Source organism: Saimiri boliviensis, chromosome 5 (assembly GCF_048565385.1).
Source record: "Saimiri boliviensis isolate mSaiBol1 chromosome 5, mSaiBol1.pri, whole genome shotgun sequence".
In the NCBI taxonomy this organism is placed as follows: Eukaryota; Metazoa; Chordata; class Mammalia; order Primates; family Cebidae; genus Saimiri; species Saimiri boliviensis.
In genome coordinates this window covers 37928634-37955683 of record NC_133453.1, presented here as the reverse complement: position 1 = coordinate 37955683, position 27050 = coordinate 37928634, and the positions used below count along the sequence as shown (strand labels likewise).

Below are 27050 nucleotides of genomic sequence, written 5' to 3'. Positions count from 1 at the left end.
TAGGCTATTAATTGCTACCTCAACTTCAGCCCTTGTTATTGGTCTATTCAGGGTTTTGACTTCTTCCTGGTTTAAGCTTGGGAGGATGCAAGTGTCCAGGAGTTTATCCATTTCTTCCAGGTTTACTAGTTTATGTCCATAGAGTTGTTTGTAATAATCTCTGATAATGGTTTGTATTTCTGTGGAATCTATGATGATATCCCCTTTATCATTTTTTATTGCATCTATTTGATTATTCTCTCTTTTCTTTTTTATTATTCTGGCTAGTGGTCTGTCTATTTTGATGATCTTTATGAAAAACCAGCTCCTGGATTTACTGATTTTTTGAAGGTTTTTTTGTGTCTCTATCTCCTTCAGTTCTGCTCTGATCTTAGTTATTTCTTGTCTTCTGCTAGCTTTTGAGATTTTTGATCTTGCTCCTCTAGCTCTTTCAATTTTGATGATAGGGTGTCATTTTAGATCTTTCCTTGCTTCTCATATGGGCATTTATTGCTGTATATTTTCCTCTAGACACTGCTTTAAATGTGTCCCAGAGATTCTGGTATGTTGTGTCTTCATTCTCATTGGTTTCAAAGAACATCTTTATTTCTGCCTTCATTTCATTGTTTATGCAGTCAACATTCAAGAGCGAATTGTTCAGTTTCCATGAAACTGTGTGGTTCTGAGTTAGTTTCTCAATTCTGAGTTCTAACTTGATTGCACTGTGGTCTGAGAGACTGTTATGATTTTCGTTCTTTTGCATTTGCTGAGGAGAGATTTACTTCTAATTATGTGGTCAGTTATATAGTAGGTGTGATGTGGTGCTGAGAAGAATGTATATTCTGTGGATTTGGGATGGAGAGTTCTGTAAATGTCTATTAGGTTTGCTTGGTCCAGACTTGAGTTCAAGTCCTGGATATCCTTGTTTATTTTCTGTCTTGTTGATCTGTCTAATATTGACAATGGGGTGTTAAAGTTTCCCACTATTATTGTGTGGAAGTCTAAGTCTCTTTGTAAGTCATTAAGAACTTGCTTTATGTATGTGGGTGCTCCTGTATTGGGCACATATATATTTAAGATCGTTAGGTCTTTTTGTTGCATTGATCCTTTTACCATTATGTAATGTCCTTCTTTGTCTCTTTTGATCTTTGTTGGTTTAAAGTCTTATTTTATCAGAGACTAGAATTACAACTCCTGCTTTTTTTTTTGCTCTCCATTTGCTTGGTAAATCTGCCTTCATCCCTTTATTTTGAGCCTTTATGTATCCTTGCATGTGAGATGTGTTTCCTGGATTTAGCACACCAATGGGTTTTGGCTTTTTATTCAATTTGCCAGTCTGTGTCTTTTGATTGGGGTGTTTAGCCCATTTACATTTAGGGTTAATATTGTTATGTGTGAATTTGATCCTGCCATTTTGATGTTAGCTGGCTGTTTTGCCCATTAGTTTATGTAGTATCTTCATTGTGTTGATGCTGTTTACCATTTGGTATGTTTTTGGAGTGGCTGTTTCACGTTGTTCCTTTCTATGTTTACTTCTTCTTTCAGGAGCTCTTGTAAAGCAGGCCTGGTGGTGATGAAATCTCTTGATTAATTGCTTGTTCATAAAGGATTTTATTTCTCCTTCGCTTATCTTAGTTTGGCTGGATATGAAATTCTGGATTGAAAATTCTTTTATTTAAAGATGTTGAATATTGGCCCCCCACTCTCTTCTGGCTTGTAGGGTTTCTGCTGAGAGATCCACTATGAGTCTGATGAGCTTCCCTTTGTGGGTAACCCAACTTTTCTCTCTGGCTGCTCTTAGCATTTTCTCCTTCATTTCGACCCTGGTGAATCTGACGATTAGGTGCCTTGGGGTTGCTCCTCTTGAGAAATATCTTTGTCGTGTTCTCTGTATTTCCTGGACTTGAATATTGGCCTGCATTGCTAGTTTGGGGAAGTTTTCCTGGATAATATCCTGAAGAGTACTTTCCAGCTTGGATTCATTCTCTCCGTCACATTCAGGTACACGTATCAAATATAGATTAGGTCTTTGCACATAGTCCCATATTTCTTGGAAACTTTGTTCATTTTTTTTAACCTTTTTTTATGTAATCTTTCCTTCTCGTTTTATTTCATTGAGTTGATCTTCGACCTCTGATATCCTTTCTTCTGCTTTGTCAATTCAGCTATTGAAACTTGTGTATGCTTCATGAAGTTCTCCTGTTGTTTTTCAGTTCCATCAATTCATTTATATTCCTCTCTAAGCTGTTTATTCTCATTAGCATTCCATCAAATCTTTTTTCAAGGTTCTTAGTTTCTTTTCATTGGATTAGAATATGTTCTTTTAGCTCAGCAAAGTTTCTTATTACCCACTTTCTGAAGCCTGTTTCTGTCAATTCATCAGACTCATTCTCCATCCAGCCTTGTTCCCTTGCCGGTGAGGAATTGTTATCCCTTGGAAGAGGAGAGGCATTCTGGTTTTGGGTGTTTTCATCCCTTTTACACTGGTTTCTTCCCATCTTTGTGGATTTATTTACCTGTGGTCTTTGTAGTTTTTGACTTTCAGTTGGGGTCTCTGAGTAGACATCCAGTTTGTTGATGATGAAGTTATTTCTTTCTTTCTGTTTCTTAGTTTTCCTTCTACCAGTCAGGTGCCTCTGCTGTAAGACTGCTGAGGTTCACTCCAGGCCCTGCTTGCCTGGGGATCACCTGCAGCAGCTGCAGACAGTAATGGTTGCTGCCAGTTTCTGCTTTTGCTTTCTTTGTCCCAGAAGGATACTGCCAGATGTCAGTCTGAGCTCTCCTTTAAATGAGGTGGCTCTTTGGATATATGGGATTCAGGGAGCTGCTTGATGAGACAGTCTGTCCTTTATAGGAGCTCAAGTGCTGAGCTATGAGCTCCGTTGTTCCATTCAGAGCTGCTGGGCAGGTACAGTTAAGTCTGCTGCAGCAGAACGCATAAACGCCTTTTTTCTTCCCCAGGTGCTTTGTCCCAGGGCGGTAGGGCTTTATTTATAAGTTTCTGTCATGCTGCTACCTTTTTTCAGGGGTGCCCTGCCCAGCGAGGAGGTGGCCTAGTCACAGTCTGCCTGCAGAGGCTTTGCTTAGCTGCTGTGGGCTCTGCCCAGCTGCTGTGCGAACTTCTTTGCAGTCCCTCTGTGCTCTCGCTGGGAGCTACAATCCTGAGCTGCTCCTAATCAGCCATCTTGGATCCCCCTCCCCTGTTTATTTTTTTAATACGGATTTTTGCTCTTGTTGCCCAGGCCAGAGTGCAATGGCACAATCTTGGTTCACTGCAGCCTCCACATCCCAGGTTCCAGCAGTTCTCCTGTGTCAGCCCCTGAATATTTGGGATTACAGGTGCCCAGCATCATATATGGCTAATTTTTTGTATTTTTAGTAGAGACAGGGTTTCACCATGTTGGCCAGGTTGGTCTCGAACTCCTGACCTCCGGTGATATACCTGTCTTGCCCTCCCAGTGTTCTGAAATTACAGGCGTGAGCCACAGCACCCAGCTACATTGTGTTTAAAACATTGTTTCCATGACTTTCATTTTTATGTAAGAATTGAAAAAGATTTCTGTTCAGGACTACAAATAGTACTTTAAACAGTACTTATCAGTCTCTGTGTTTGGGTACACTGGTGCTTTGAGATCAACTGGAAATGTAACATCCGTAACTAGTTCTAACATGCCAGAGTTGATGTGTAACTTACATTTAATATGTGTATGTTTGTGTGTGTGTGTGTGTGTGTGTATGTATGTGTATTTGCACATGTACACACAAATACACACAGAGCTAAACTCCAGGGTTTATTTTGTTTTTTGTTTGCTTTTTTTTTTTTTTTTTCTAAGCCAGAGTCTTGCTCTGTAGCCCAGGCTGGAGTGTAGTGGCGCAATCTTGGCTCACTGTAACCTCCACCTCCTGGGTTCAGGCAATTCTCCTGCCTCAACCTCTTGAGTAGCTGGGATTACAGGCATGCGCCACCACACCTGGCTAATTTTTGTAGTTTTAGTAGAGATGGGTTTCACCATGTTGGCCAGGCTGGTCTTGAACTCCTGACCTTGTGATCTGCCTGTCTCAGCCTCCCAAAGTGCTGGGATTACAGGTGTGAGCCACCGCACCTGGCCTAACCTCCAGTTTTTGATTTATCAACATCTCAGTGACCTGCATACCACTTTCTGGTGTGCCTTCTTGAAGAAAAAGAAAGCAGTGGAGGTACCGATAGTGTGTTAGACATAGAATTAGATGTATTCAAGAATTAGACATAGACAAGAATTAGACATATTCTTGCTGATCTTTGCAGATAAATGTGTGCCATGTGAGTAGCAATGCATAAAGATAAAAAAAATTAGGTTGCTTAAATACTTTTCAAACTGTTGGCTAAAAGTATTTTTGACCAAGTTCATAGTTTGAGCCAAAGAAGTGAAAGATTGTTTTGACTGACATATGGAAAATTACTGAGCAGAACTTCTAAGTTGCTCTCTGGTTATTTAGAATGTACTTAACATAAGTAATACTGTGAAGGACAATGTGTCTCTTGATTAGTTGAATTTTCCAAGTTTTCTACAATGAGTATTTATTACTTTCATAATAAAAGTTATTTTTAAAAGCATAATAGCTGTCATTATAAATTATAACACAGGTAGTCATTTTACCTAGAATTAACCCTTGTTTCTCTTCATACTCTAGAGCATTCTGCAGTTAATCTATGCCATTCTGCTCCTTTATGATCCAACTAAATTGACTTATCTAGATTCTACAGTTAAGAGTTATTGGTTGAGAGGTGACTATGTGCAGAGGAGCCCTTTTTGTTTATGTTCAGGCTTTCTGGGCCTATAACAGGACTGAAAGGCAAAGAAGGAGTAAGCTTCTGTAACCATACTGCATTACCAGCAGAAGTTAATGTTCAACAAGTAATTTAAATGTGAACCAACTGCATTTTAATATTTTTCACGTCCAGAATGAAATAATTTTGTAGTTTCCCCTTTGTCTAACATTTATTCTAGTTGCTATCAGAACATTTAGAAAGTCTGGGTTTTTTTTCCCAGCAGGAAGATGAAAGAGTCTGAACCCTTTTAGGGTTGTCATTTTACATATGGTACCTTTCCAAGCAAAGTTATTTGAGTCCAAAAAAAGTTAACACTCTTTGTAATTGGATTAAACTTTCTATACTAAGTGAGTACAAAGGTGGTTTTACATTGTTTAGGTAGGAGATAGCACAGATGATGATATGAAACCATCAAATAGGAAACATATGAAATGAAGTATGGAAAAAATGTGAGAAACAGGGGTTATTAGAAATAATTTTCTTCAGAGAACTGAAAATCAGAAAGAGAATATTTCCGGAAGCTTAGTGGAACTTCTGGTTTTGTTTCAGTGAACTGTATTTTTTAGAGCAATTTTAGGTTCATCATCAAGTGAACAGAAGGTACACAGATTTTCATATATGTATATTTCCTGTACCTGCACATGTTACAACATTCCCTTTATCAACATCTGCTACCAAATGGAGCTATTTGTTTTTGTTTATTTTTAATTTTTTTAGTTTTATTTATTTACTTTTAACCTTTAGGTTAGGGGGTACATGTGAAGGTTTGTTGTGTACGTAAACTCAGATTGTATAGGTTATTTCATCACCCAAGTATTAAGCCTAGTACCCAATAGTTATTTTTTCTGCTTCTCTCCCTCCCACCCTGCACCCTCCAGTGTCTGTTGTTTCCTTCTTTGTGTTCATAAGTTCTTATTTAGCTCACACTTCTGAGAACATGTTATACTTGTTTTTTTGTTCTGGTGTTAGTTTGCTAAGGATGGTAGCCTCTAGCTACATCTATGTTCCCACAAAAGACATGATGTTGTTCTTTTTTATGGCTGCATAGTATTCCATGGTGTATATGTACCATATTTTCTTTATCCAATCTGTCAGTGATGGCCATTCTGGTTGATTCCATGTATTTGCTATTGTAAATAGGGCCTTAATGAACATTCACATGCATATATCTTTATGGAAGAATGATTTATATTCCTCTGGGTATATATCCAGTAATAGTATTGCTGGGTCAAATGGTGGTTGTTTTTTTAGCTCTTTGAGGAGTCACCATACTGCCTTGTACAATGGTTGAACAAATTTACACTCCCACTAACAGTGTATAAGTGTTCTCTTTTCTCCATTACCTCACTAGCATCTGTTATTTTTTTTTTTACTTTTTTAATAATAGCTATTCTAACTGATGTGAGATGGTATCTCATTGTGGTTTTGATTTGCATGTCTCTAATGATCAGTGATATTGAGCTTTTTTTTCATATGCTTGTTGACTGCATGTATGTCTTCTTTTTGAAAAGTACCTGTTCAAACTAGAAAAAACTACTTTAAATTTCATATGGAACCAAAAAACAGCCTGTATAGCCAAGATAATCCTAAGCAAAAAGAACAAAGCTGGAGACATGCTACCTGACTTAAAACTATACTACAAGGTTACAGTAACCAAAAGAGCATGGTACTTGTACCAAAACAAGTATATAGACCAATGGAACAGAACAGAGACCTCAGAACAGAGACATCACACATCTACAACCATGTGATCTTTGACAGACCTGACAGAAACAAGCAATGGGGAAAGGATTCCCTATTTAATAACTTTTGCTGGGAAAACTGGCTAGCCATATGCAGAAAACAGAAACTGGAGCCCTTCCTTACACCTTGTACAAAAATTAACTAAGATGAATTAAAGACTTAAAACTATAAAAACCCTATAAACTTTTTCCAACTTCTGTAAGTTAGAAGAAAACTTAGGCAGTGCCATTCAGGACATAGGCATGGGCAAAGACTTCATGACTAAAATACCAAAAGCAATTGCAACAAAAGCCAAAATTGGCAAATAGGTTATACTTAAACTGAAGAGCTTCTGCACAGCAAAAGAAACTATCAAGCAACCTATAGAATGGGAGATTTTTGCAGTCTATCCATCAGACAAAGTTATAATTTCCAGAATCTACAAGGAACTTAAACAAATTTACAAGAAAAAACAACTCCATTAAAAAGCAGGCAAAGGATATGAACAGATACTTCTCAAAAGAAAACATTTATGTGGCCAATAAACATTTTAAAAAGCTCCTTATCACTGATTATTAGAGAAATGTGATCAAAACCACAATGAGATACCGTCACACGCCAGTTAGAATGGCAGTCATTAAAAAGTCTGGAAACAGGCCGGGCGCGGTGGCTCAAGCCTGTAATCCCAGCACTTTGGGAGGCCGAGGCGGGTGGATCAAGAGGTCGAGAGATCGAGACCATCCTGGTCAACATGGTGAAACCCCGTCTCTACTAAAAATACAAAAACTAGCTGGGCGTGGTGGCACATGCCTGTAATCCCAGCTACTTAGGAGGCTGAGGCAGGAGAATTGCCTGAGCCCAGGAGGCGGAGGTTGCGGTGAGCCGAGACCGTGCCATTGCACTCCAGCCTGGGTAACAAGAGCGAAACTCCGTCTCAAAAAAAAAAAAAAAAAAAAAAAAAGTCTGGAAACAACAGATTCTGAGGAGGCTGCGGAGAAATAGGAACGCTTTTATGCTGTTGATGGGAGTGTAAATTAGTTCAACCATTGTGGAAGATAGTGTGATGATTCCTCAAGGATCTAGAACCAGAAATGCCATTTGACCTAGCAATCCCAATACGGGTATATACCCAAAGGATTATAAAATATTCTACTATAAAGACACATGCACATTTATGTTTATTGCAGCACTACTTACAATAGCAAAGACTTGGAACCACCCCAAATGCGCATCAAAAATAGACTACATAAAGGAAATGTGGCACATATATACCATAGAATACTATGCAGCCATAAAGAATGAGTTCATATTCTTGGCAGGGACATGGATGAAGCTGGAAACCATTATCTTCAGCAAACTAACATATGAACAGAAAACCAAATACCATATGTTCTCACTCATAAGTTGGAGTTGAGCAGTGAGAACACATGGACACAGGAAGGGGAACATCACACACCAGGGTCTGTCAGGGAGTAGGGGGAAAGGGGAGGGAGAGCACTAGGACAAATACCTAATACATGCAGGACTTAAAACCTAGATGACAGGTTGATGGGTGCAGCAAACCACCATGACACATGTATACCTATGTAACAGACCTGCACATTCTGCACATGTATTCCAGAACTTTAAAAAAAAAAAGTGTCTGTTCATATCCTTAGCACACTTTTCAGTGTGTTTGTTTTTCTCATGTAAATTTGCTTAAGTTCCATATAGATGCTGGATATTAGACCTTTGTCAGGTGCATAGTTTGCAAATATTTTCTACCATTCTTTAGATTGTGTGTTTACTCTGTTAATAGTTTCTTTTGCTGTGTATACGTTCTTAAATTTATTTAGATTGCATTTGCCAATTTTTGCTTTTAGTGGTTTTGTCCTGAAATCTCTACCCATTCCCATGTCTGGGATGGTATTGCCTAGGTTGTCTTCCAGGTTTTTATAGTTTTGGGTTTTATATTTAAATCTTTAGTTCATCTTGAGTTTATTTTTGTATATGGAGCAAGGAAGGGGTCCAGCTTCTGTCTTCTGCATATGGCTAACCTGTAGTCCTAGCACCATTTACTTAAGAGGGAGCTGTTTCCTTTATGCTTGTTTTTGTCAGCTTTGTTGAAGATCAAATGGTTGTAGGTGTGCAGCCTTGTTTCTGCGCGCGCTCTCTCTTTTCTGTTCCATTGGTCTGTGTGTCTGTTTTTGTAGCAGTACCATTCTGTTTTGGTTACTGTAGCCTTGTAGTGTAACTTGCAGTCAGGTAACATAATGCCTTCAGCTTTGTACTTTTTGCTTAGGATCACCTTAGCTATTTGGGCTCTTTTTTGGTTCCATCTGAATTTTAAAATAGTTTTTTCTAGTTCTGTGAAGAATACCATTGGTAGTTGCCATTGATAGGAATAGCATTGAATCTGTGAATTGCTTTGGGCAGTGTGGCCATTTTAATGATATTGCTTCTTCCTATCCATGAGCATGGATTTTTTTCCATTTGTTTGTATCTTCTCTGATTTATTTGAGCAGGCCTCTGTAATTTTTTTTTTTTTTTCTCCCTGGAACTGGATTTTTGCTCTGTCACCCAAGCTGGAGTACTATGGTATGATCGCAATCTCGGCTCACTGCACCTCCACTTTCCAGGTTCAAACGATTCTCCTGCCTCAGCCTCCTGGGTAGCTGGGATTACAGGACGCCCAGCTAATTTTTGCAAGACTTTTGTTATTCCTATTCTAGAGATTTTTCACCTTTCTGTATTCCTAGGTATTTTATTCTTTTTGTGGCAATTATGAATGGAATTCCCTTCCTGATTTGGCTGTCTTGGTTGTTGTTGGTATATTGGAATGCTAGTGATTTTTGTACGTTGATTTTGTATCCTGAAACTTTGCTGAAATTGTTTATCTTCTGGAGGAGCTTTCGGACTGAGAATATGGGGTTTTCTAAATATAAAATCATGTCGTCTGCAAATAAAGATAGTTCAGCTTCCTCTCTTCCTACCTGGATGGCCTTTATTTCTTCCTCTGCCTGATTGCTTTGGCTAGGACTTCCAATACTGTGTTAAATAGGAGTGGTGGAAAAAAAAAAAGGAGTGGTGAGAGAGGGCATTCTTTTCTCGTGCTGGTTTTCAAGGAGAATTCTTCCAGATTTTGCCCATTTACTATGATGTTCGCTATGGGTTTGTAGCTAAGCATTTTGTTTTTCTTAATTTATTTTAATTAATTTATTATTTTTAAGAGATATGTCTCACTCTGTTATCTAGGCTTAAGTGCAGTGGCACAATCATAGCCTCCAGAGTAACTAGAACTACAGGGACATACCACTGCCATCAGCCAAATGGAGCTTTTTGAAAGAAATATATGTTCCTTTTCTTTCAGTATGACTTTTTTTTTTTTTTTTTTTTTTTTTTTTTTTTTTTTTTTTAGATGGAGTCTTGCTCTCTCACCCAGGCTGGAGGCTGGAGTGCAATGGCATGATCTTGGCTCACTGCAACCTCTGCCTCCCAGATTCAAGCGATTCTTCTGCCTCAGCCTACTGAGTAGCTGGGATTACAGTTGCCCACCACCATGCCCAGTTAAATTTTGTATTTTTAGTGGAGACAGACTTTCTTACATTGACCAGGCCAGTCTCGAACTCCTAACCTCAGGTTATCCACCTGTCTTGGTCTCCCAAAGTGCTGGAATTACAGGTGTGAGCCACCATGCCTGGCCCAATATGACTTTTTATATAAAATTTATTAATAAAGATTCTGTAGTGAGTGAATCTGCAATGGATGAAGAGGTTTTTGGAGTGAAGCTGAATTGGTCTTTTGGGTTTATTAGAAATATTGTACACAAAGAGCCCAGCAGGTAAAAGACCACTCAGCTAAAGTATTCTGATAATTTTCATGGTCTGCCTGAAATAGAATGTGTTGTAGCAGATGACTCATCAAAACCATGTTTGCTTTCATTGCAAAGATTAAAGGTAATTAGCTGGTTTTTTAAAAATAGGAAAAGTAATATTGTTATCACTGTCAGATTATATTAATTGAAAATAGTTTTTTAGGTACCGGGGAGAATAAGCTAAGAAGTGAGAAAATAAATGAGACTCTTCTCTTCTGTGCTTGGAAAACATAGTTTCAATATTAAGAGGATATTCTACATACCAGTCTTAATTATGAATTTTAAATATGATTGAATAACTTATAACAACTTAATTTTGTTTAATTTGGATTTAAAAATAACCACAGCACTCATTTTCTAAAAACAAATAGAGTATTTTTCCTTTCCCCAGTCCTAAAAGTTAAATAGATATATGTATTTTTTTTCACAGATATTCAATGTCATTGTAAGGGGTAAAGAATTTAAAACAATATTATTACTGTTGCCTTTTAATGTCCAGCAGGGTTTTTTTACTGTTGTTTTGTTTTTGTCTTTTTTCTTTTTAGATTAAGTAGCATTGTCAAATATTGGGAGGCAGTAGAGAGAGATGGTTTAAAGGAGTCAGATTGCTTCAATCATAGCCTACCACTAAATAGCTCTGTGTAACCTTGTATGAGTTTTATAACCTCTGTGTGACAGTTTCCTCATTTATAAAATGCATATACGTGATATACATGTGATGAGGATTAAATGAGGTAATGCATTCAAAGTCCTGCCACTTAGTATGCACTCAGCATGTGTAAGCAGTTGTCATCAGAGTTTACAGTTGCTATTTCATGCTAAAGTTATGTGTTATGGCAGGATGTTTTTATCTCAAGAAACTTGTTAAACATTGGGGGAAGGAAGAAAACAATTCCCATTCTTAATTTCTGGAAACTGTTTATGATATATTAATATTTAAAGCATTCTAGTTTGTCGAAGTTTTTTCCCCCAACATTTAATTTATTTTTATTTTTTTCAAATTTATATTTGCTTTTTTTTTAATGGCCCTTTTTTTTTTTCCAAGACAAAGTTTTGCTCTGTCACCCAGGCTGGAGTACAGCAGCATGATCATGGCTCACTGCAGCCTTGACCTCCCAGGCTCAAGTGATCCTCCCACCTGAGCCTCCAGAGTAGCAACAGGCACATGCCATCACATTTAGCTGATTTTTAAATTTTTTTTGTAGAGACAGGTAGCCCAAGTTCAAACTCCTGGGTTCAAGCAATCCTTGCCTTGGCCTCCCAAAGTACTGGGATTACAGGCATGAGCTATAATCTGTCAAGCATCAGCAATATTTTCATGTTTTACCTAGCAAAAGGTGAGTCTGGGAAAGTGGGTTGGAATGATTAAGGATTGTTACCTGCACTAAAGAGGACAGGAAACTTTGGATAAAACTGTAAAACTGTGTCAGTAGGAGAGTAGTAAGTAATAAAATTTATGTGATGTCCAAAAAGTCTTAGAAGCATAAGATAAACTTAATTTGAAATACTAAATTAGTTATACTTTTAAATGATAGGCCCAAAAGTTTTTCTTCAACTTCATATGCCTTTTTAGTTGATATTCCTCTAAATTTGAGGGAGTGGATTCAGTTGTTAAACTGAAAAAAGCACAATAAATATACTATTTTCCCTGTCTTTTCAGACTTTTGGGGCACGTTGTAGTATTCTTTATGAAACTGTAGAAGCTATATGTAAATGCTGAGATACAAACATAAATCCTATTTAATTAGGCATTTAACAAGTTACCATTTTTAAACTAGTGAAAATGACTTTAAGACAAATGATAGCCACACAAATAGGTGAAACATGCATGAATAATACACTAATTGGCAAAAGGTAAATGTATTAAGTCCAGACAGACTAATTCAGATTACCAAGTAATTGGACTTCATGCATGTGTAATGATTAAGACTGCTGATGGTTAAGACCCTAGGATTAGCGTCAAAGTGCCTGTTTTTAATCCTGGCTTTACCGCTTATCAGTTGTGAGACCTTGGAAAAAATGTTTATGTACCTCAATGTTTTCATCTATAAAATGGGGGAAATCATAGGATCCACCATAGAGCTAGGTATGTGTTTAGTAATTTATTTAACTAATAATTTTTGTTAAATCAGTGCAGGCATATGCATTTGATTTTTTTTTTTTTCTAATGCTTCCAAGATGATCGTTGCCAGCTCATCAGAAAACGGACAGGTACTTCGTGTAATTCCATCTACCCAGACAGGAATGGCACAAGTGATTATACCTCCGGGGCAGCTTGTGGATGTGAATAGTCCTCGCGGTGAGTAACAATGGGATATAGGTGATTTGAGAGTGTTTTAAAAATATAAATATTTTAGAAAAATCACCTTGTGAAAGTCAGTGCTAAATTTGATCTCTTTAAGGTAAAAGATTATGAATTGAATAATTAGAAAATAGTTCCTGGCCCAAATAAATTCAAAGTTCATTTTTCAACTCCTATCTAGGTTAGCTGTCTATTTCATTTTGGAATTCTATGAAGCTGGTTGATTCCTGCTTCCTCCCAAATGACCAGTGAGCATAAAATAAATTCTTCTTAATTATAACAGTAACAATAACAGCAACATTAGCGAGAATATAGTGCTAATAGCTACAGAAGTTCTTATTTATATCCTTAACAATTTTAATTAATTAATTTGTTTGTTTTTTGAGACGTAGTCTTGCTCTCACTCAGGCTGGAATGCATTGGCGCAGTCTCCACTCACCACCACCTCCGCCTCCCAGGTTCCAGTGATTCTCCTGCCTCAGCCTTTTGAGTAGCTGAGATTACAGGCCCACACCACCATGCCCAGCTAATTTTTGTATTGTTAGTAGAGATGGGGTTTCACCATGTTGGTCAGGCTGGTCTTGAACTCCTGACCTCATGATCCGCCCACCTCGGCCTCCCAAAGTGCTGGGATTACAGGCGTAAGCCACCTAACCTGGCCTCTTTATCAGTATTTTTATTAGCCATGTTACTCATTACTTTTTTTTTTAAACTACCCTTTTTATCTTCTTGCTCTTTTCCTCTTTCCTTGGCCCCTTCAGGTTCAGAAAGGAGAATCATGCTTTTTATTTCTCTTTATATATTCTTTCTTTACCTGTTTGATAATATGCCTGTTAGTTCTCTTTTTTTTTTTTTTTTTTTTTTTTTCTGCTTTCCCCCCATTCCCCTCTATTTGAATCTCTTCTAACCTCAGAGCTATACTGTTTTGTTGCTTCTTCATAGCTAATGGTTTAGGGCAGATATTTAACCTTAGTATTATCATTCTTTGTTAATAGTCATTAAGACTTAAGAGAAAACTATAATTTACAGAAAACATTACAAGCACAGTATATAAACAAAATTAGTTTTACATTTTCCTATATATTTACAGAACTCTTAACATAAAATTATTTTACCACTTTTATATCCTGTCTATTCAATATAAATTCTAAAACTTAATTATAAAATTACAATAGTATTATAATTTAAAGTAAACAAGTACCAGAGAAATTCTCAATAAAGCGTAAATTTTCCTTACCTATTACAAATATGTAAGCTTTAGTTAGGTATATTCTTATGGTCTTATTCAAGATACTGATGTTACTTTGTTCTTGTTTTTGTTGTTGAGATGTCCCTGAAGAGAAACCCAGTGACAGAAACTTATCAACTGTAAGCATGGATACTCTAGCAGACAATCCTAGCAATTACATTCTTCATCCACAGTCATCCTTCACATTGCCCAAAAAGTCAGTAACCAGGTGAGTCCATGGGAAAGAGGAGCTCATCTCTTAATATTACCATGGAAGTCTTTTTACAGATCATCACATTTAAAGCTGGCTGAATATGGAGAAGATCAGAAAATAGAAGGTACTGTCATCAAATATATCTTTAGTTATTTTAAGGCATCTTGGTAATAAGGAGGCTACTTTGGAAGCTATAAATGTCAGAATCACCACTTTTCCTCAGTGACATTTGTCATCTTTTGAAGCAGTATGAAGATTTTATTAACTTATTTAATCTGACACTAACAGACTTTTTAGAATAAAGTAACAGTCATTATAAGTTCCTAAAATTTTTTGATTGTTTAATCACATTTTTTTTTTTTTTTTGAGACACAGTTTCACTTTTGTTACCCAGGCTGGAGTGCAATGGCGCGATCTCAGCTCACCGCAACCTCCGCCTCCTGGGTTCAGGCAATTCTCCTGCCTCAGCCTCCTGAGTAGCTGGGATTACAGGCACGCGCCACCATGCCCAGCTAATTTTTTTTTGTATTTTAGTAGAGACGGGGTTCCACCACGTTGACCAGGATGGTCTCGATCTGTCGACCTTGTGATCCACCCACCTCGGCCTCCCAAAGTGCTGGGATTACAGGCTTGAGCCCCCGCACCCGGCCGTTTAATCACATTTTTATGCATAGAATTCCTCTGTGGTAAAATGTTTAAAATTTTTTTTGCTAACTTTTATTTCAGTTTTTGTTTTTCCTTTAAAATAAAACTGTGATATTTTAGGGAAATATGTACATGGTTTATATTATTTTAATTGTTCCATAAAAGTATTTTTGAATTAAGACAACATTTTGACATTTAATCTTAGAATTTCATAATGTTACTTTTCACTTGATCTTAGCTAAAAGGCCAAGAAGTGACACATAGTATTACTTTGAACTAGTCAAATTTATCATTTTTTTGATAAATGAAAACAGTTATATAATAAGAGTACAAAATAAGCTTTGGGAGAGATATATAAAACAGTTGAATTTGTTGGGACTGCGTGTACCTGGAAGAAGAAACTTAGGTCTTTGACTTAGCAGTTAATAAAATAGTAATGGTTGCAGAAAATGATAACTAAAATACCTATCAGATCAATCTGTAATTATCGTTCAAATCTCTTAATGTTGATTTCAATATATTATCTTTGATACTAAGAAGATAAAACAATTGAACGCATTTTGTGTGTTCATTGAACTGCATGTTTATATATATTTCTCCCCTATCCCAGAATGCTGGAAGAACCTCTTCTGGCGCCTCTTCAGCCACTTTCCTCTAACACACCTATATGGGCCTGCCGTCTCAGGAGCTGTGAGGTGAGTTAAAAATAATCATTACCTAGAATTACTTAACTGCTTATAACCATAGTTCATCCCCAAATGCCACTTTTGAATACAACTAATATAGGCTATATTTATAATATTTTGTTTGTGTTTATGTTAAATCTGATCTCATTGATTCTTTAATTCTTAGAGATTCTAAGCTCTGTTAAAGCAGAGGTTATATAAATCTCTTAACATTTTACCATCATTTCTTCTCTTGCAACTCTTCCCTCATAGTTCATGAAACTTCACTATCATGTTTCTCTGCAATACTTTTCAACTATTTCTTCTCTTTCTTTGCTTGTACTTTTTTTTTTTTTTTTCATATTATCAGTAGAAAATTCTTCAAGGGTCACTTACTGACCTTGTCTTTCTCTGTATTTTATCTTTTGGAGCACTTACCTACTTTGTTGACTGTCAACTCACATCTATGAAAACGATGTTCAAGTCTGCATCACCAATTTGTTGTTTGTTTGTTTGTTTATTCAGACAGAGTTTCACTCCCTCAGGCTGGAGTGCAGTGGTGCAATCTCAGCCCACTGCAGCCTCTGCCGCCTAGATTTAAGCAATTCTTGTGCCTCAGCCACCCAAGTAGCCGGGATTACAGGCATGTGCCACCACACCTGGCTAATTTTTGTATTTTTAGCAGAGACAGGGTTTCACTGCGTTGGCCGGACTAGTCTCAAACTCCTGACTTCAGGTGATCCACCCACCTCGACCTCCCAAAGTTCTGGGATTACAGGTATAAGCCACCATGCCTGGCCACCAGTTTTTGAATTCTTCCTTCCTCTTGTCCCAGATATCTGGCTACTTGCTTGATTCAGGCTTATTTGAATTTTACCTCAAATTCACCATATCCCATACTGAAATCATCTACCATGTGACAACTAGCTCCACTTCTGAAATTCCATTTGTGTGTGATGACAAGTACCATTTCCTTAGATAGCCAGGCATAATGTTTTATACTAATTTCTTCCTTTCCCACATTTTAGGTAGTCACCAGATTTTTCTTTTCTTTTTTTTTTGAGATGGAGTCTCCCTCTGTCACATAGACTTGAGTGTAGAGGCACGATCTCAGCGCATTGCAACTTCCGACTCCCAGGTTCAAGCAATTCTCCCTCAGCCTCTTGAGTAGCTCGGGCTACTTGCGTGTGCCACCACACGCAGCTAATTTTTGTATATTTAGTAGAGATGGGGTTTTGCTATGTTGGCCAGGCTGGTCTCGAACTCCCAGCCTCAAGTGATCTGCCCACCTCAGCCTCCCAAAGTGCTGGGATTACAGGCATGAGCCACTATGCCCAGCAGTAGTCACCAGGTTCTTTTAGTTTTTCCTTCAAAATATCTTTTTCTTTTTGGCCCATTTTTCCATAGACCTTTGTCCTGTTGTGCTTGATTACAGGAATAGCCTTCCCTGTGACTCTCCTGCTTCCCTAATGTGCATTTTTCTAAAACTGCTTGTATTTGAAGATTATTTTAATTGTCTTTTTTCAGTGCCCAATAAGTCTTGTTATTTTTTCCACATAATTTAGCCACTGTAGCTAGCTTTCAATGCCTTTCATAATCTGGTATTGTTCTACCTTGTCCTACTTTATTTTCCTACTTTTCTCAAACTCATCTTCATTCTTGTTAACCTACTTTTGACAGATACTCCAGAATCTTTCTTTCTTTCTTTTTTTTTTTTTGAGACAGAGTCTTGCTCTGTCACCAGGCTGGAGTGCAGTGGCACAATCTTGGCTCACTGCAACCTCTGCCTCCTGGGTTCAAGCGATTCTTCCGCCTCAGCCTCCATTGTAGCTGGGACCGCAGGCGCATGCCACCACGCCCGGCAAATTTTTTTGTATTTTTGGTAGAGATGGGGTTTCAGTGTTAGCCAGGATGGTCTCGATCTCTTGACCTCGTGATCCGCCTGCCTCGGCCTCCCAAAGTGCTGGGATTACAGGCGTGAGCCAGCATGCCCGGCCTCCAGAATCTTTCTTTAGCTCTCCTTTTACTCATTTTTATTTCCTTTTCCTATATGTCACTTTTTTCTTCTACTTGCCATTTCTAACTATTTTTCAAATCCCAGTGCAAGTCGTGCATATCTTTTCTATAAATTATCTAATGATTATTTTAGCCTTCACCTATTTCTCTCTTAAAATTCTTTAGTATTAATTGTCATTCTTAATTATTTACTAGCCTAAGCCAGGTGTGGTGGCTCACTTTTGTAATCTTAGTACTTTGGGAAGCCAAGGCGGGCGGATCACTTGAGGTGAGGAGTTTGAGACTAGCCTGGCCAACCAACATGGTGAAACCCCATCTCTACTAAAATATAAAAATTAGCCGGGTGTGGTGGTGGACACCTGTAGTCCTAGCTACTCAGGAGACTGAGGTAGGAGAATTGCTTGAATTTAGGAGACAGGTTGCAGTGAGCCAAGATCATGCTGCTGCACCCCAGCCTGCATGACAGAGCAAGACTTCGTCTCAAAAAAAAAAAAAAAAAGATTTGCTAGCTTGGGTTGTTCAGTGTTACATAACAATTAGACTTTTTGGGAAAGGGACCATGCCTATTCTATATACAAACCATAGGTGGTGATAAATATTTAACTATCAGAATGCTTCATTGTTTAAAACAAATCTTAAAATGAGGGAAAGAAAAATATCTTTCTATTTTAATAGTTTGAGAAAATGTCTAATAAAAAACCTTGTGCTGTGTATATTACATTTGTTAGGACATTATCATTGTTACTTTTCTAAGTAGAGTACATGTATGTATGTACATATATGTGTGTGTGTATTTTTAGGTTTTTCTCCCCCTACTTTTTGTTAGTCATAGTTTTTTAGTGGCTTCCTGAAGTTACTGTTGTGATTGTCTGATGAGGGTTTTAAAAATCATTATTATGAACCTCATGGAATGCCATGGATATTAGAGCATTTATTAATACAATCATGCAACCAAGTCACCTTATGTTACAATTATGGTGCCTTGTATGGCTTATCTAAAGTCGTCACATATCTTGTAAGAAACTGGGTGCTACTATCCAACAGACTTGAGTATGGTTGTGCAAGGTAAACAACCACTTCTTTGCCAGTAAGGGGTTCTTTCTTCTCTCCCAAGCTCTATCAGTGATAAACAAAATTTTTGGTTAATGGCTGAGGAAATATTTTCTGCCTTTGGTTCAAAATACTGTTTAGTAATCCTTTTTATTTTTTGAATTTCTCATTTAATGATGTTTGATTTGACCAAAAGTATATTAACTGGACAAATTTCAATACTGTATGAAAATTTTATCTTCAGACCTGTTTATAAGTATATATGGCTCTGATTATATTATTCTGATTTTTTAAATTTATTGGCACATATTCTGTTTTATTTATAAATAAATTATAGTGTTATAGCTAAAATTTATATTCATTTGTTTGTAGTGAATATTTTGTTAGAGAGTTGTCTAGGCTAGCAGAAAAATTATAAACATAAACATTTTCATTATTTTTAGAGGAAACTTTAGATAATGTATTGTGTGGCATCAGATTATCTCTTAACTATTATGACCAAAAGTACAGCCACAACAGTATTCGATACCTTTTTATTTGTTAAATGTATTCTTCCAAAGTAAAATATTTAGTCTAATGAGGAAGAACAAGACTTCTCTGCCCACATCTCTTATTTCCTGTAAGGGGGAAACATACATGGAATCAATTCTAGGTCTATGCATTTCATTGTAAGAGATCACAGTTAACATATTTTCTGTTGGTATAGAAAAAGTTTCTCCTTGATCGGGCGCGATGACTCATGCCTGTAATCCCAGCACTTTGGGAGGCCAAGGTGGGCTGATCACCTGAGGTCAGTAGTTCGTGACCAGCCTGGTCAACATGGCAAAACCCCATCTCTACTAAAAATATAAAAATTCACCAAGCATGGTGGCTGTAATCCCAGCTACTCGGAAGGCTGAGGCAGGAGACTTGTTTGAACCCAGGAGGTGGAGGTTGCAATAAGCCGAAATCGTGTCATTGCACTCCAGCCTGGGCAACAAGAGTGAAACTTATCAAAAAAAAAAAAGAAAGAAAAAGTTTCTCCTCTAGTACAGGGATACTCAAATGGTTGTGTGTAGATAATATCAATTTATTTACATTATTTATGCCTTTCCTTGTTTCAGAAAGAATTTAAGAGAACTTACAAAATATGTAAAATATATTAGCAAGGTGAAAATTAAAAGTGGGAGCTAAATAATAAGGACAAGAATGGGAACATAAAGCAGAAGTATATTAGCAAGGTGGAAATTAAAAGTGGGAGCTAAACAATAAGGACAAGAATGGGAACATAAAGCAGAAGTCTTAAGAAAATACGTGTCTTAACCAACTGTGTGTGTATGTGTACATATACTTGTCTGTAATCTAGGTATCTGCTTTTTTTTTTTTGAGACGGAGTTTCGCTCTTGTTACCCAGGCTGGAGTGCAATGGTGCGATCTTGGCTCACCGCAACCTCCGCCTCCTGGGTTCAAGCAATTCTCCTGCCTCAGCCTCCCGAGTAGCTGGGACTACAGGCGTGTGCCACCATGCCCAGCTAATTTTTGTATTTTTAGTAGAGACAGGGTTTCACCACGTTGACCAGGATGGTCTCAATCTCTTGACCTTGTGATCCACCCGCCTCGGCCTCCCAAAGTGCTGGGATTACAGACGTGAGCCACTGCGACTGGCCAGGTATCTGCTTTTCAAAAGGGGAAATGCAGTTACTAAATTCTGTGCCTGTTAGATTTTAAAATTATGCTAATTTTCATAATACATAAGCAAACCATTAATTATTTTTGGTACTAAGACCAGACAAATTTGTCTCAGAGAAGGATCTTTTTTTTTTTTTTTAAAGATATTTAGACAATGCCTTGCTTTGTTTCCCAGGCTGGAGTACAGTGGCACAATCTCAGCTCACTGCAACCTCTGCCTTCCAGGTTCAGGGTATTCTCGTGCCTCAGCCTCCCAGGTAGCTGAGACTGCAGGCGAGTGCCACCACACCCAGCTAATTTTTGTATTTTTAGTAGAGACGGGTTTTGCCATATTGGCCAGGCTGGTCTCAAATTCCTTACCTCAGGTGATCTGCCCGCCTCGGCCTCCCACAGTGCTGGGATTACGGGTGTGAGCCACCACACCTGGCTTCAGAGAAGGATTTTTATAAGAAGAATGTTGATATAATGAACAAATTCTTCTACAGCATTTTTGTCAATCAATCACAATTTTCATTCAGTTTCTGATAGATGCATGGCATCCTATCAAATTAATCTCAGGGCTTCCTTCCTTCCTACCTGCCTGCATTTTCTTCCTCTTCTTTCTTTCCTTCCTTCCATCTTTACCTTCCTCCTTCCTTCTTACCTTCCTCTTTCCTTTCTGCTCCCCACCCCAGTCCACCAAAAAAAAAAGTCCATTTCATTAAAGGAAGCCCCACAGGGAATGAGCACTTTGTGGCTAGTTATATGCTGATCTGGTTTGATCCAGGGTAGAGTTTTAAGTATCAGAAATAATGGATACACATTATATGTTCTTGTAAGTTATCTTTTCTAAATATTCTTTGTCTCAAACAAGAAGTTGATAAAGATAATATGGCAATGAGTTTGGCATTATATTCCCTAACAAATACCTACAAAATACCCATTTGATGATACTGGTTGAATTCAAATCAGACCCAGTGGTTGTAATAGACCATTGATCTGAGGGAACAAATGACATTGTCTTGTGAAAGGTGATGAGTCTTCCATCTGGGACAGCCATCTCATTGCATTTATTATGCAATGAAGTGTATTTGCTGGTAATTTTGTTTAATTTCTACCACATGCAGAAAATTGGAGATTCTTACCGTGGCTACTGTGTAAGCGAGACTGAATTAGAAAGTGTCCTAACATTTCACAAGCAGCAAACACAGACTGTTTGGGGAACCCGTCAGTCTCCAAGCCCAGCCAAGCCTGCTACACGCTTGATGTGGAAATCCCAGTATGTCCCATATGATGGAATCCCATTTGTTAATGCAGGTACTTTTTTAAAGAATTATTTTAAAAGGTTCAGCAGCAGCCATAGTACATTGTGAAAACGTGATTTTTCTAAGGTGATACATTTTTATTTTGGTAGCTGACAATTGAATACTAATTGATTAAAATGTATATTAAACTAAAAAAACATAGTAAATATAATTAAAGATTGCATTTTAATATAGCAGTGAATAAGACTTCTTTAATATATTGAAAAATAAAAATAAAATATTGAAATTGTAGTTAAACCTATTGATAAAATATTAAAAGAGCAGTTTTATTTTAAATATGTACATCAGCTGTGTTTTTCCCCTTCAATTTAAATATTTTACCTTCTGTCTTAAGTTACATTGTAGGAGAAATTTGTGTCTATTTTGTGTAGCTTGTAACTCTGAAGTTGACTGTAGAATTTGTATACAATCTTGAGTTATTATAGAATTCTGATACTAAAGTTCTCAAGCATTAGGTGTGTTATGTACAGTATTCTTAGACACTGGGTTAGTGCCTACTAAGGGAGTACAGTTTCAAGCAAACCTCTTAGACTAGAGTCCCAAATAATCTAAAACTAAGCAATTTATTTTAGGATTATGGGGGCACCAAATTAAGTGAAAGAGTTGCAGTTTCATCCTGGACCTCTGAGGTTTAATGAGAAATAAATACTTAAGGGAAGATGAGATAAATGTAACCCCTTCTGCCTGTTTCATCAGTAGTCTATAAAAGAAATACAACATTAAACATAAATGAGCTGGGTTTGTTTGTTTTAAACTTGGTGGCTCATACCTGTAATCCCAGCACTTTACGAGGCCAAGGCAAGGGGATTGCTTGAGCCCAGGAGTTTGAGACCTACCTGGGCAAAATAGGGAGACCCCATGTTTACAAAAAAATTAATTAACTGGACATGGGGGCATGGGACTGCGGTCCCAGCTATTTGGGAGGCTGAGGTGGAAGGATCACTTGACCCTTGGAGGTTGAGGCCCCAGTGAACCGTGGTCATGCCACTGCACTCCAGCCTGGGTGACAGAGGAAGACCCTGTGTCTTAAAAAAAAGAATTAATAAATAAGAAAAATAAACTTGAAATTCTGTAGCCTTCCTTTTTTCCATCCTTGGTCTAATCTCCTTAACATTCCATAGGTAGCTACTACATGAATTTTCGGTTTATCTTTCTAGTCTGTATTTTTATACTTTACCTTACATATTTGTATCTATAATAATGTATTTTAGGCCGGGCGCGGTGGCTCAAGCCTGTAATCCCAGCACTTTGGGAGGCCGAGGTGGGCGGATCACGAGGTCAAGAGATCGAGACCATCCTGGTCAACATGGTGAAACCCCGTCTCTACTAAAAATACAAAAAAATTAGCTGGGCATGGTGGCGCGTGCCTGTAATCCCAGCTACTCAGGAGGCTGAGGCAGGAGAATTGCCTGAACCCAGGAGGTGGAGGTTGTGGTGAGCCGAGATTGCGCCATTGCACTCCAGCCTGGGTAACAAGAGCGAAACTCCGTCTCAAAAAAAAAAAAAATAATAATATATTTGTTTTGGATTTTTAAAAAATGCATAAATAGTATCGTGTAGGTCTTGTTTTGCAAAGTTTTTTACTCGCCCTTATTCTTTTTTACATCTTTTTACATCTGTTGGTATTGATATTTATAAATCCTAGTTAATCCAGTTTAATCATTGTATAATACTCTAGCGTATGACCAAATTATTTTTCTGTTGATCATCATTTAGGTTGTTTACAACTTTTCATTATTACAAAGAATGCTGTAGTCAAACTTCCACAGTAGACATACTCTAATGAAAAGCTGTGATTAGTTTTTCTAGCGTATATGCCTTAAAGTAGAATTGCTGATTGTGAATTATGCCCATTTCATCTTTACAAGATTATCTTAAAATTGTACTCTAAAGTGATTGTACAGGTCAAGAATCCCTTTGAAATTTTTTTGGACCAGGTGTATTTCAGAATTCTGATTTTTTTAAATGTAATGTGGTAACATCATGGAATACTCTTAGCAGGTACTCTGTAGACCAGCAGTCCCTAATCTTTTTCGCACCAGGGACTGGTCATGTGGAAGACAGTTTTTCCACGGACCGGGCTGGGGGTTGGGGGATGGTTTTGGGTTGATTCAAGCACATTACATTTATTGTATGCTTTATTTCTATTATTACTACATTGTAATATGTAATGAAATAATTATACAAGTCACTAGAATATAGAGTCAGTGGGATCCCTGAGCATATTTTCCTGCAACTAGCTGGTCACAGCTGGAGATGATTGGAGACAGTGATAGATCGTCAGGCATTAGATTCTCATAGGGAGTGTGCAACCTAGATCCCATGCATGTGCAGTTGATAATGGGGTTCTTGCTTCTATGAGAATCTAATGCTGCCACTAATCTGGCAGGAGGCAGGGCTCAGGAGGTAATGCAGGTGATGGGGAGCAGCTGTAAATACAGGTGAAGCTTCGCTGGCTTGCTCACTGCTCATCTCCTGCTGTGTGGCCTGGTTCCTAACAGGCAATGGACTGGTACTAATCCGTAAGACTAAGAGGAATAAATAAAGAGGACCAAGAGGAATAAATAAAGATTATAAATAGCCTCACACAGCTCAGGCCTGGGGTTATAGCCAAATGAATCCCAAAAAAATGTTCTCTGAGCTTTTTGGATTTCAGATTTGTACATAAGGGCTTGACAATTTGTACCAATTCACTCCTGTCAGCAGTATGTGAAAATTTTATTTCTCTGCATTTGTGTCATGACTTAGCATTGCCAGATATTTAAAAATCTTTTTTCTTTTCTTTTTTTTTTTTTTTTTGAAGCGGGTGACTCACTCTGTCACTTAGTCTGGAATACAGTGGTGCGATCTCAGCTCACTGCAGTCTCAACCTCCTTGCCTCAAGAGATCCTCATGCCTCAGCCTCCTGAGTAGCTGGGAGTACAGACATGTGCCACCATACTCAGCTAATTTTTGTATTTTTTTTTTTTTTTGAGACAGAGTTTTGCTCTTGTTACCCAGACTGGAGTGCAATGGCGCGATCTCGGCTCACCGCAACCTCTGCCTCCTGGGTTCAGGCAATTCTCCTGCGTCAGCCTCCCGAGTAGCTGGGACTACAGGCACACACCACCATGCCCAACTAATTTTTGTATTTTTAGTAGAGATGGGGTTTCACCTTGTTGACCAGGATGGTCTCTATCTCTTAACCTCGTGATCCACCCACCTCGGCCTCCCAAAGTGCTGGGATTACAGGCGTGAGCCACTGCGCCCGGCGGTTTTTGTATTTTTTTGTAGAGATGGGTTTTGCCATGTCCAGGCTGGTCTCGAACTCCTAAACTCAAGTAGTCTGCCCACCTTAGCCTCCCAAAGTGCTGGTGTTAACAGGCATGAGCCACTGTGCCTAGCCTTAAAAAATCTTTACATTATGGAAATTTTTACATGTCAATCAAAGTAGAGATGATAATATAAGAAACCCCATGACTCCCAGTATCTATCCTCCAGCTTCAACAACTTTCAGTATATAGTCAGTCTTGTCTCAGACACCTTCACTTCCTCATTCCCTAGATGATTTTATAGCACGTTTTCAGATATCATTCCATCTATAATTACTAAAGTATATGGTATATACTAAAATATATATCTCTAAAAGATAAGGACTCCTTATATATGTGTATGCATATGTGTGTACACAAACATACATATATGACCATTCCATTATCACACTTAATAAGATAATTAACAGTAACTTCTTAATGTTATAAAATGTTCAGTGTTTACATTTTCCCACTTATCTGACAGTTTTCCCCCTTCAAAGGTTGTTCAAATTCAAATCTAGCAGGGTCCACAGCTTGCATTTAGTTAATAAATCTCTTAAACTTCTTTTTATTTGGAGATTTCTCTCCTCTTTTCCTCTAGGTAGTTTGTTCTATAATATTTGTCATATGTTGGGTTTTGCTGATTCCATCTGTTTCATGTAGTTTTTGTTCTTTATCACTTGTATTTTCTGTAAACAGGTCTAGAGCCTTGATTAAATGCAGATTCGATTTTTTCAAGAATACCTCCTAGGTGTGCTGTGTACTTATTGCCATCTGTGAGTCTCTCTGTGGTGTTCAGATTGATCAGTGGATTCAGTTGTTTTAGGGTATTGTCAAGTATTTTTATTGTTGCCAGTCTGAGGAGTATGAGATCGTATTTTACTATTGTTTTAATTTGCATTTCCCTGTTTACTAGTAAAGTTGAACATCTTTTTATTTGTTCATTTACTACCTTTTTTTTTCTTCTGACTTGGCTATTCATAGCCTTTGTCCATTTTTCTGAATGGTTGTTTATTAATGATTTATGATTGTTTGTAGTCTATAGAGTAATTCTGCATGGGGACTTACTGTGTTATATATGTTATAAAATGCTATTTCTCAAACTATTACTTTTATATTTACTTATGGTGTCTTTTAAACAGAAGTTTTTATATTTTAATGTCAGCTTAACATTTTAACTAGTAATTGTTGTTTTTATTTTATATTTTAAAAATTTGTTGTATCCTAGAGTAGCATAGGATATTAAACTTAAAATCTTAAGTTATATAATTTTCACATCTGCTTATTTGTATTATCTATTGCTGTGTAACAAATTATTCCAAACTTGGTGGCTGAAAACAACAAACATTTATGATCTCACAGTTTCTGCAGATCAGGAATCCAAGAGTGACTTAGCAAAGTGGTTCTGCCTCAGGTTCTCTCATAAGACTGCAACTAAGGTGTTGGCTGAAGCTGCAGCCATCTCATGACTCGACTGAGGGAGGGTCTGCTTTCAGATCCACTCTTTTGGCTGTCAGCAGGCCTTATTCCTTGTCATCTGGGCCTTTCCACAGAGGTCCCTTACCACATGGCAGTTGATGACACCCAAAGAGAGCAATTCAAGGAAGGGCAAGAGAGAGTACCCAAATGGAAGTTACAGTCTTTTTATAACCTAATATCAAAAATAACTTCCTATCACTTCTGCCATATTTATTAGATGTAAGTTAATAAGTCTAGCCCATGTTTAAGGGGAGGGGATTACTCAAGGACATGAATACTAGAAGGCATGGATTACTGGAGGCCATCTTAGGGCTGGTTGCTGTATTAACAGCCCAAATAAAAATAAGAAAATAATTATAAAAGGAAAGAAAATTTAAATGATGTTAATATTTATTAACTAAATGTAACATTTACTCATTATTTATAAAATGGTATAAAAATCACGTCAGGCAGGGGCGCAGTGGCTTATGTGTCTAATCACAGCCCTTTGGGAGGCTAACACAGGTGGATCACTTCAGATCAGGAGTTCAAAACCAGCCTGGCCAACATGGCAAAACTCCATCTCTACTAAAAATAGAAAAATTAGGCTGGCATGGTGGTGCACACCTGTAGTCCCAGCTACTCAGGAGGCTGAGGCAGGAGAATCACTTGAACCCAGGAGGTGGAGATTGCAGTGAGCCAAGATTGTGCCACTGCACTCCAGCCTGGGTGATAGAGTGAGACTCCATCTCAAAAAAAAAAAAAAAAAAAAAAAAATTACATGCCAGTAGACATTCAGTAAATGTGATATTCACTTATTTTCTTACCATAATTATTGTACAT

General features: G+C 37.7%; 1 protein-coding gene across 24 annotated transcripts in view; it reads left to right on the top strand.

Annotated features, from left to right (window-relative positions):
• Positions 1–27050, top strand: part of CARF (calcium responsive transcription factor) — a 92717-nt gene that overhangs the window by 38599 nt on the left and 27068 nt on the right. For 21 of the 24 annotated variants that reach the window (XR_012517646.1, XR_012517642.1, XR_012517650.1 and 18 more), the window contains 4 exons: positions 12543–12663; positions 13994–14123; positions 15364–15448; positions 21259–21448. Coding sequence is in view for 13 of the 24 variants with exons in the window: in XM_074399239.1 (XP_074255340.1) it covers positions 12543–12663; positions 13994–14123; positions 15364–15448; positions 21259–21448 (526 nt within the window). In the remaining 11 variants the exon portion in view is untranslated. Of the gene's footprint in view, positions 1–12542; positions 12664–12847; positions 12915–13993; positions 14124–15363; positions 15449–21258; positions 21449–21523; positions 25526–27050 lie in introns of those variants that run through there. The other 3 variants (XM_074399240.1, XM_074399245.1, XM_074399244.1) reach the window with 3 other exon arrangements.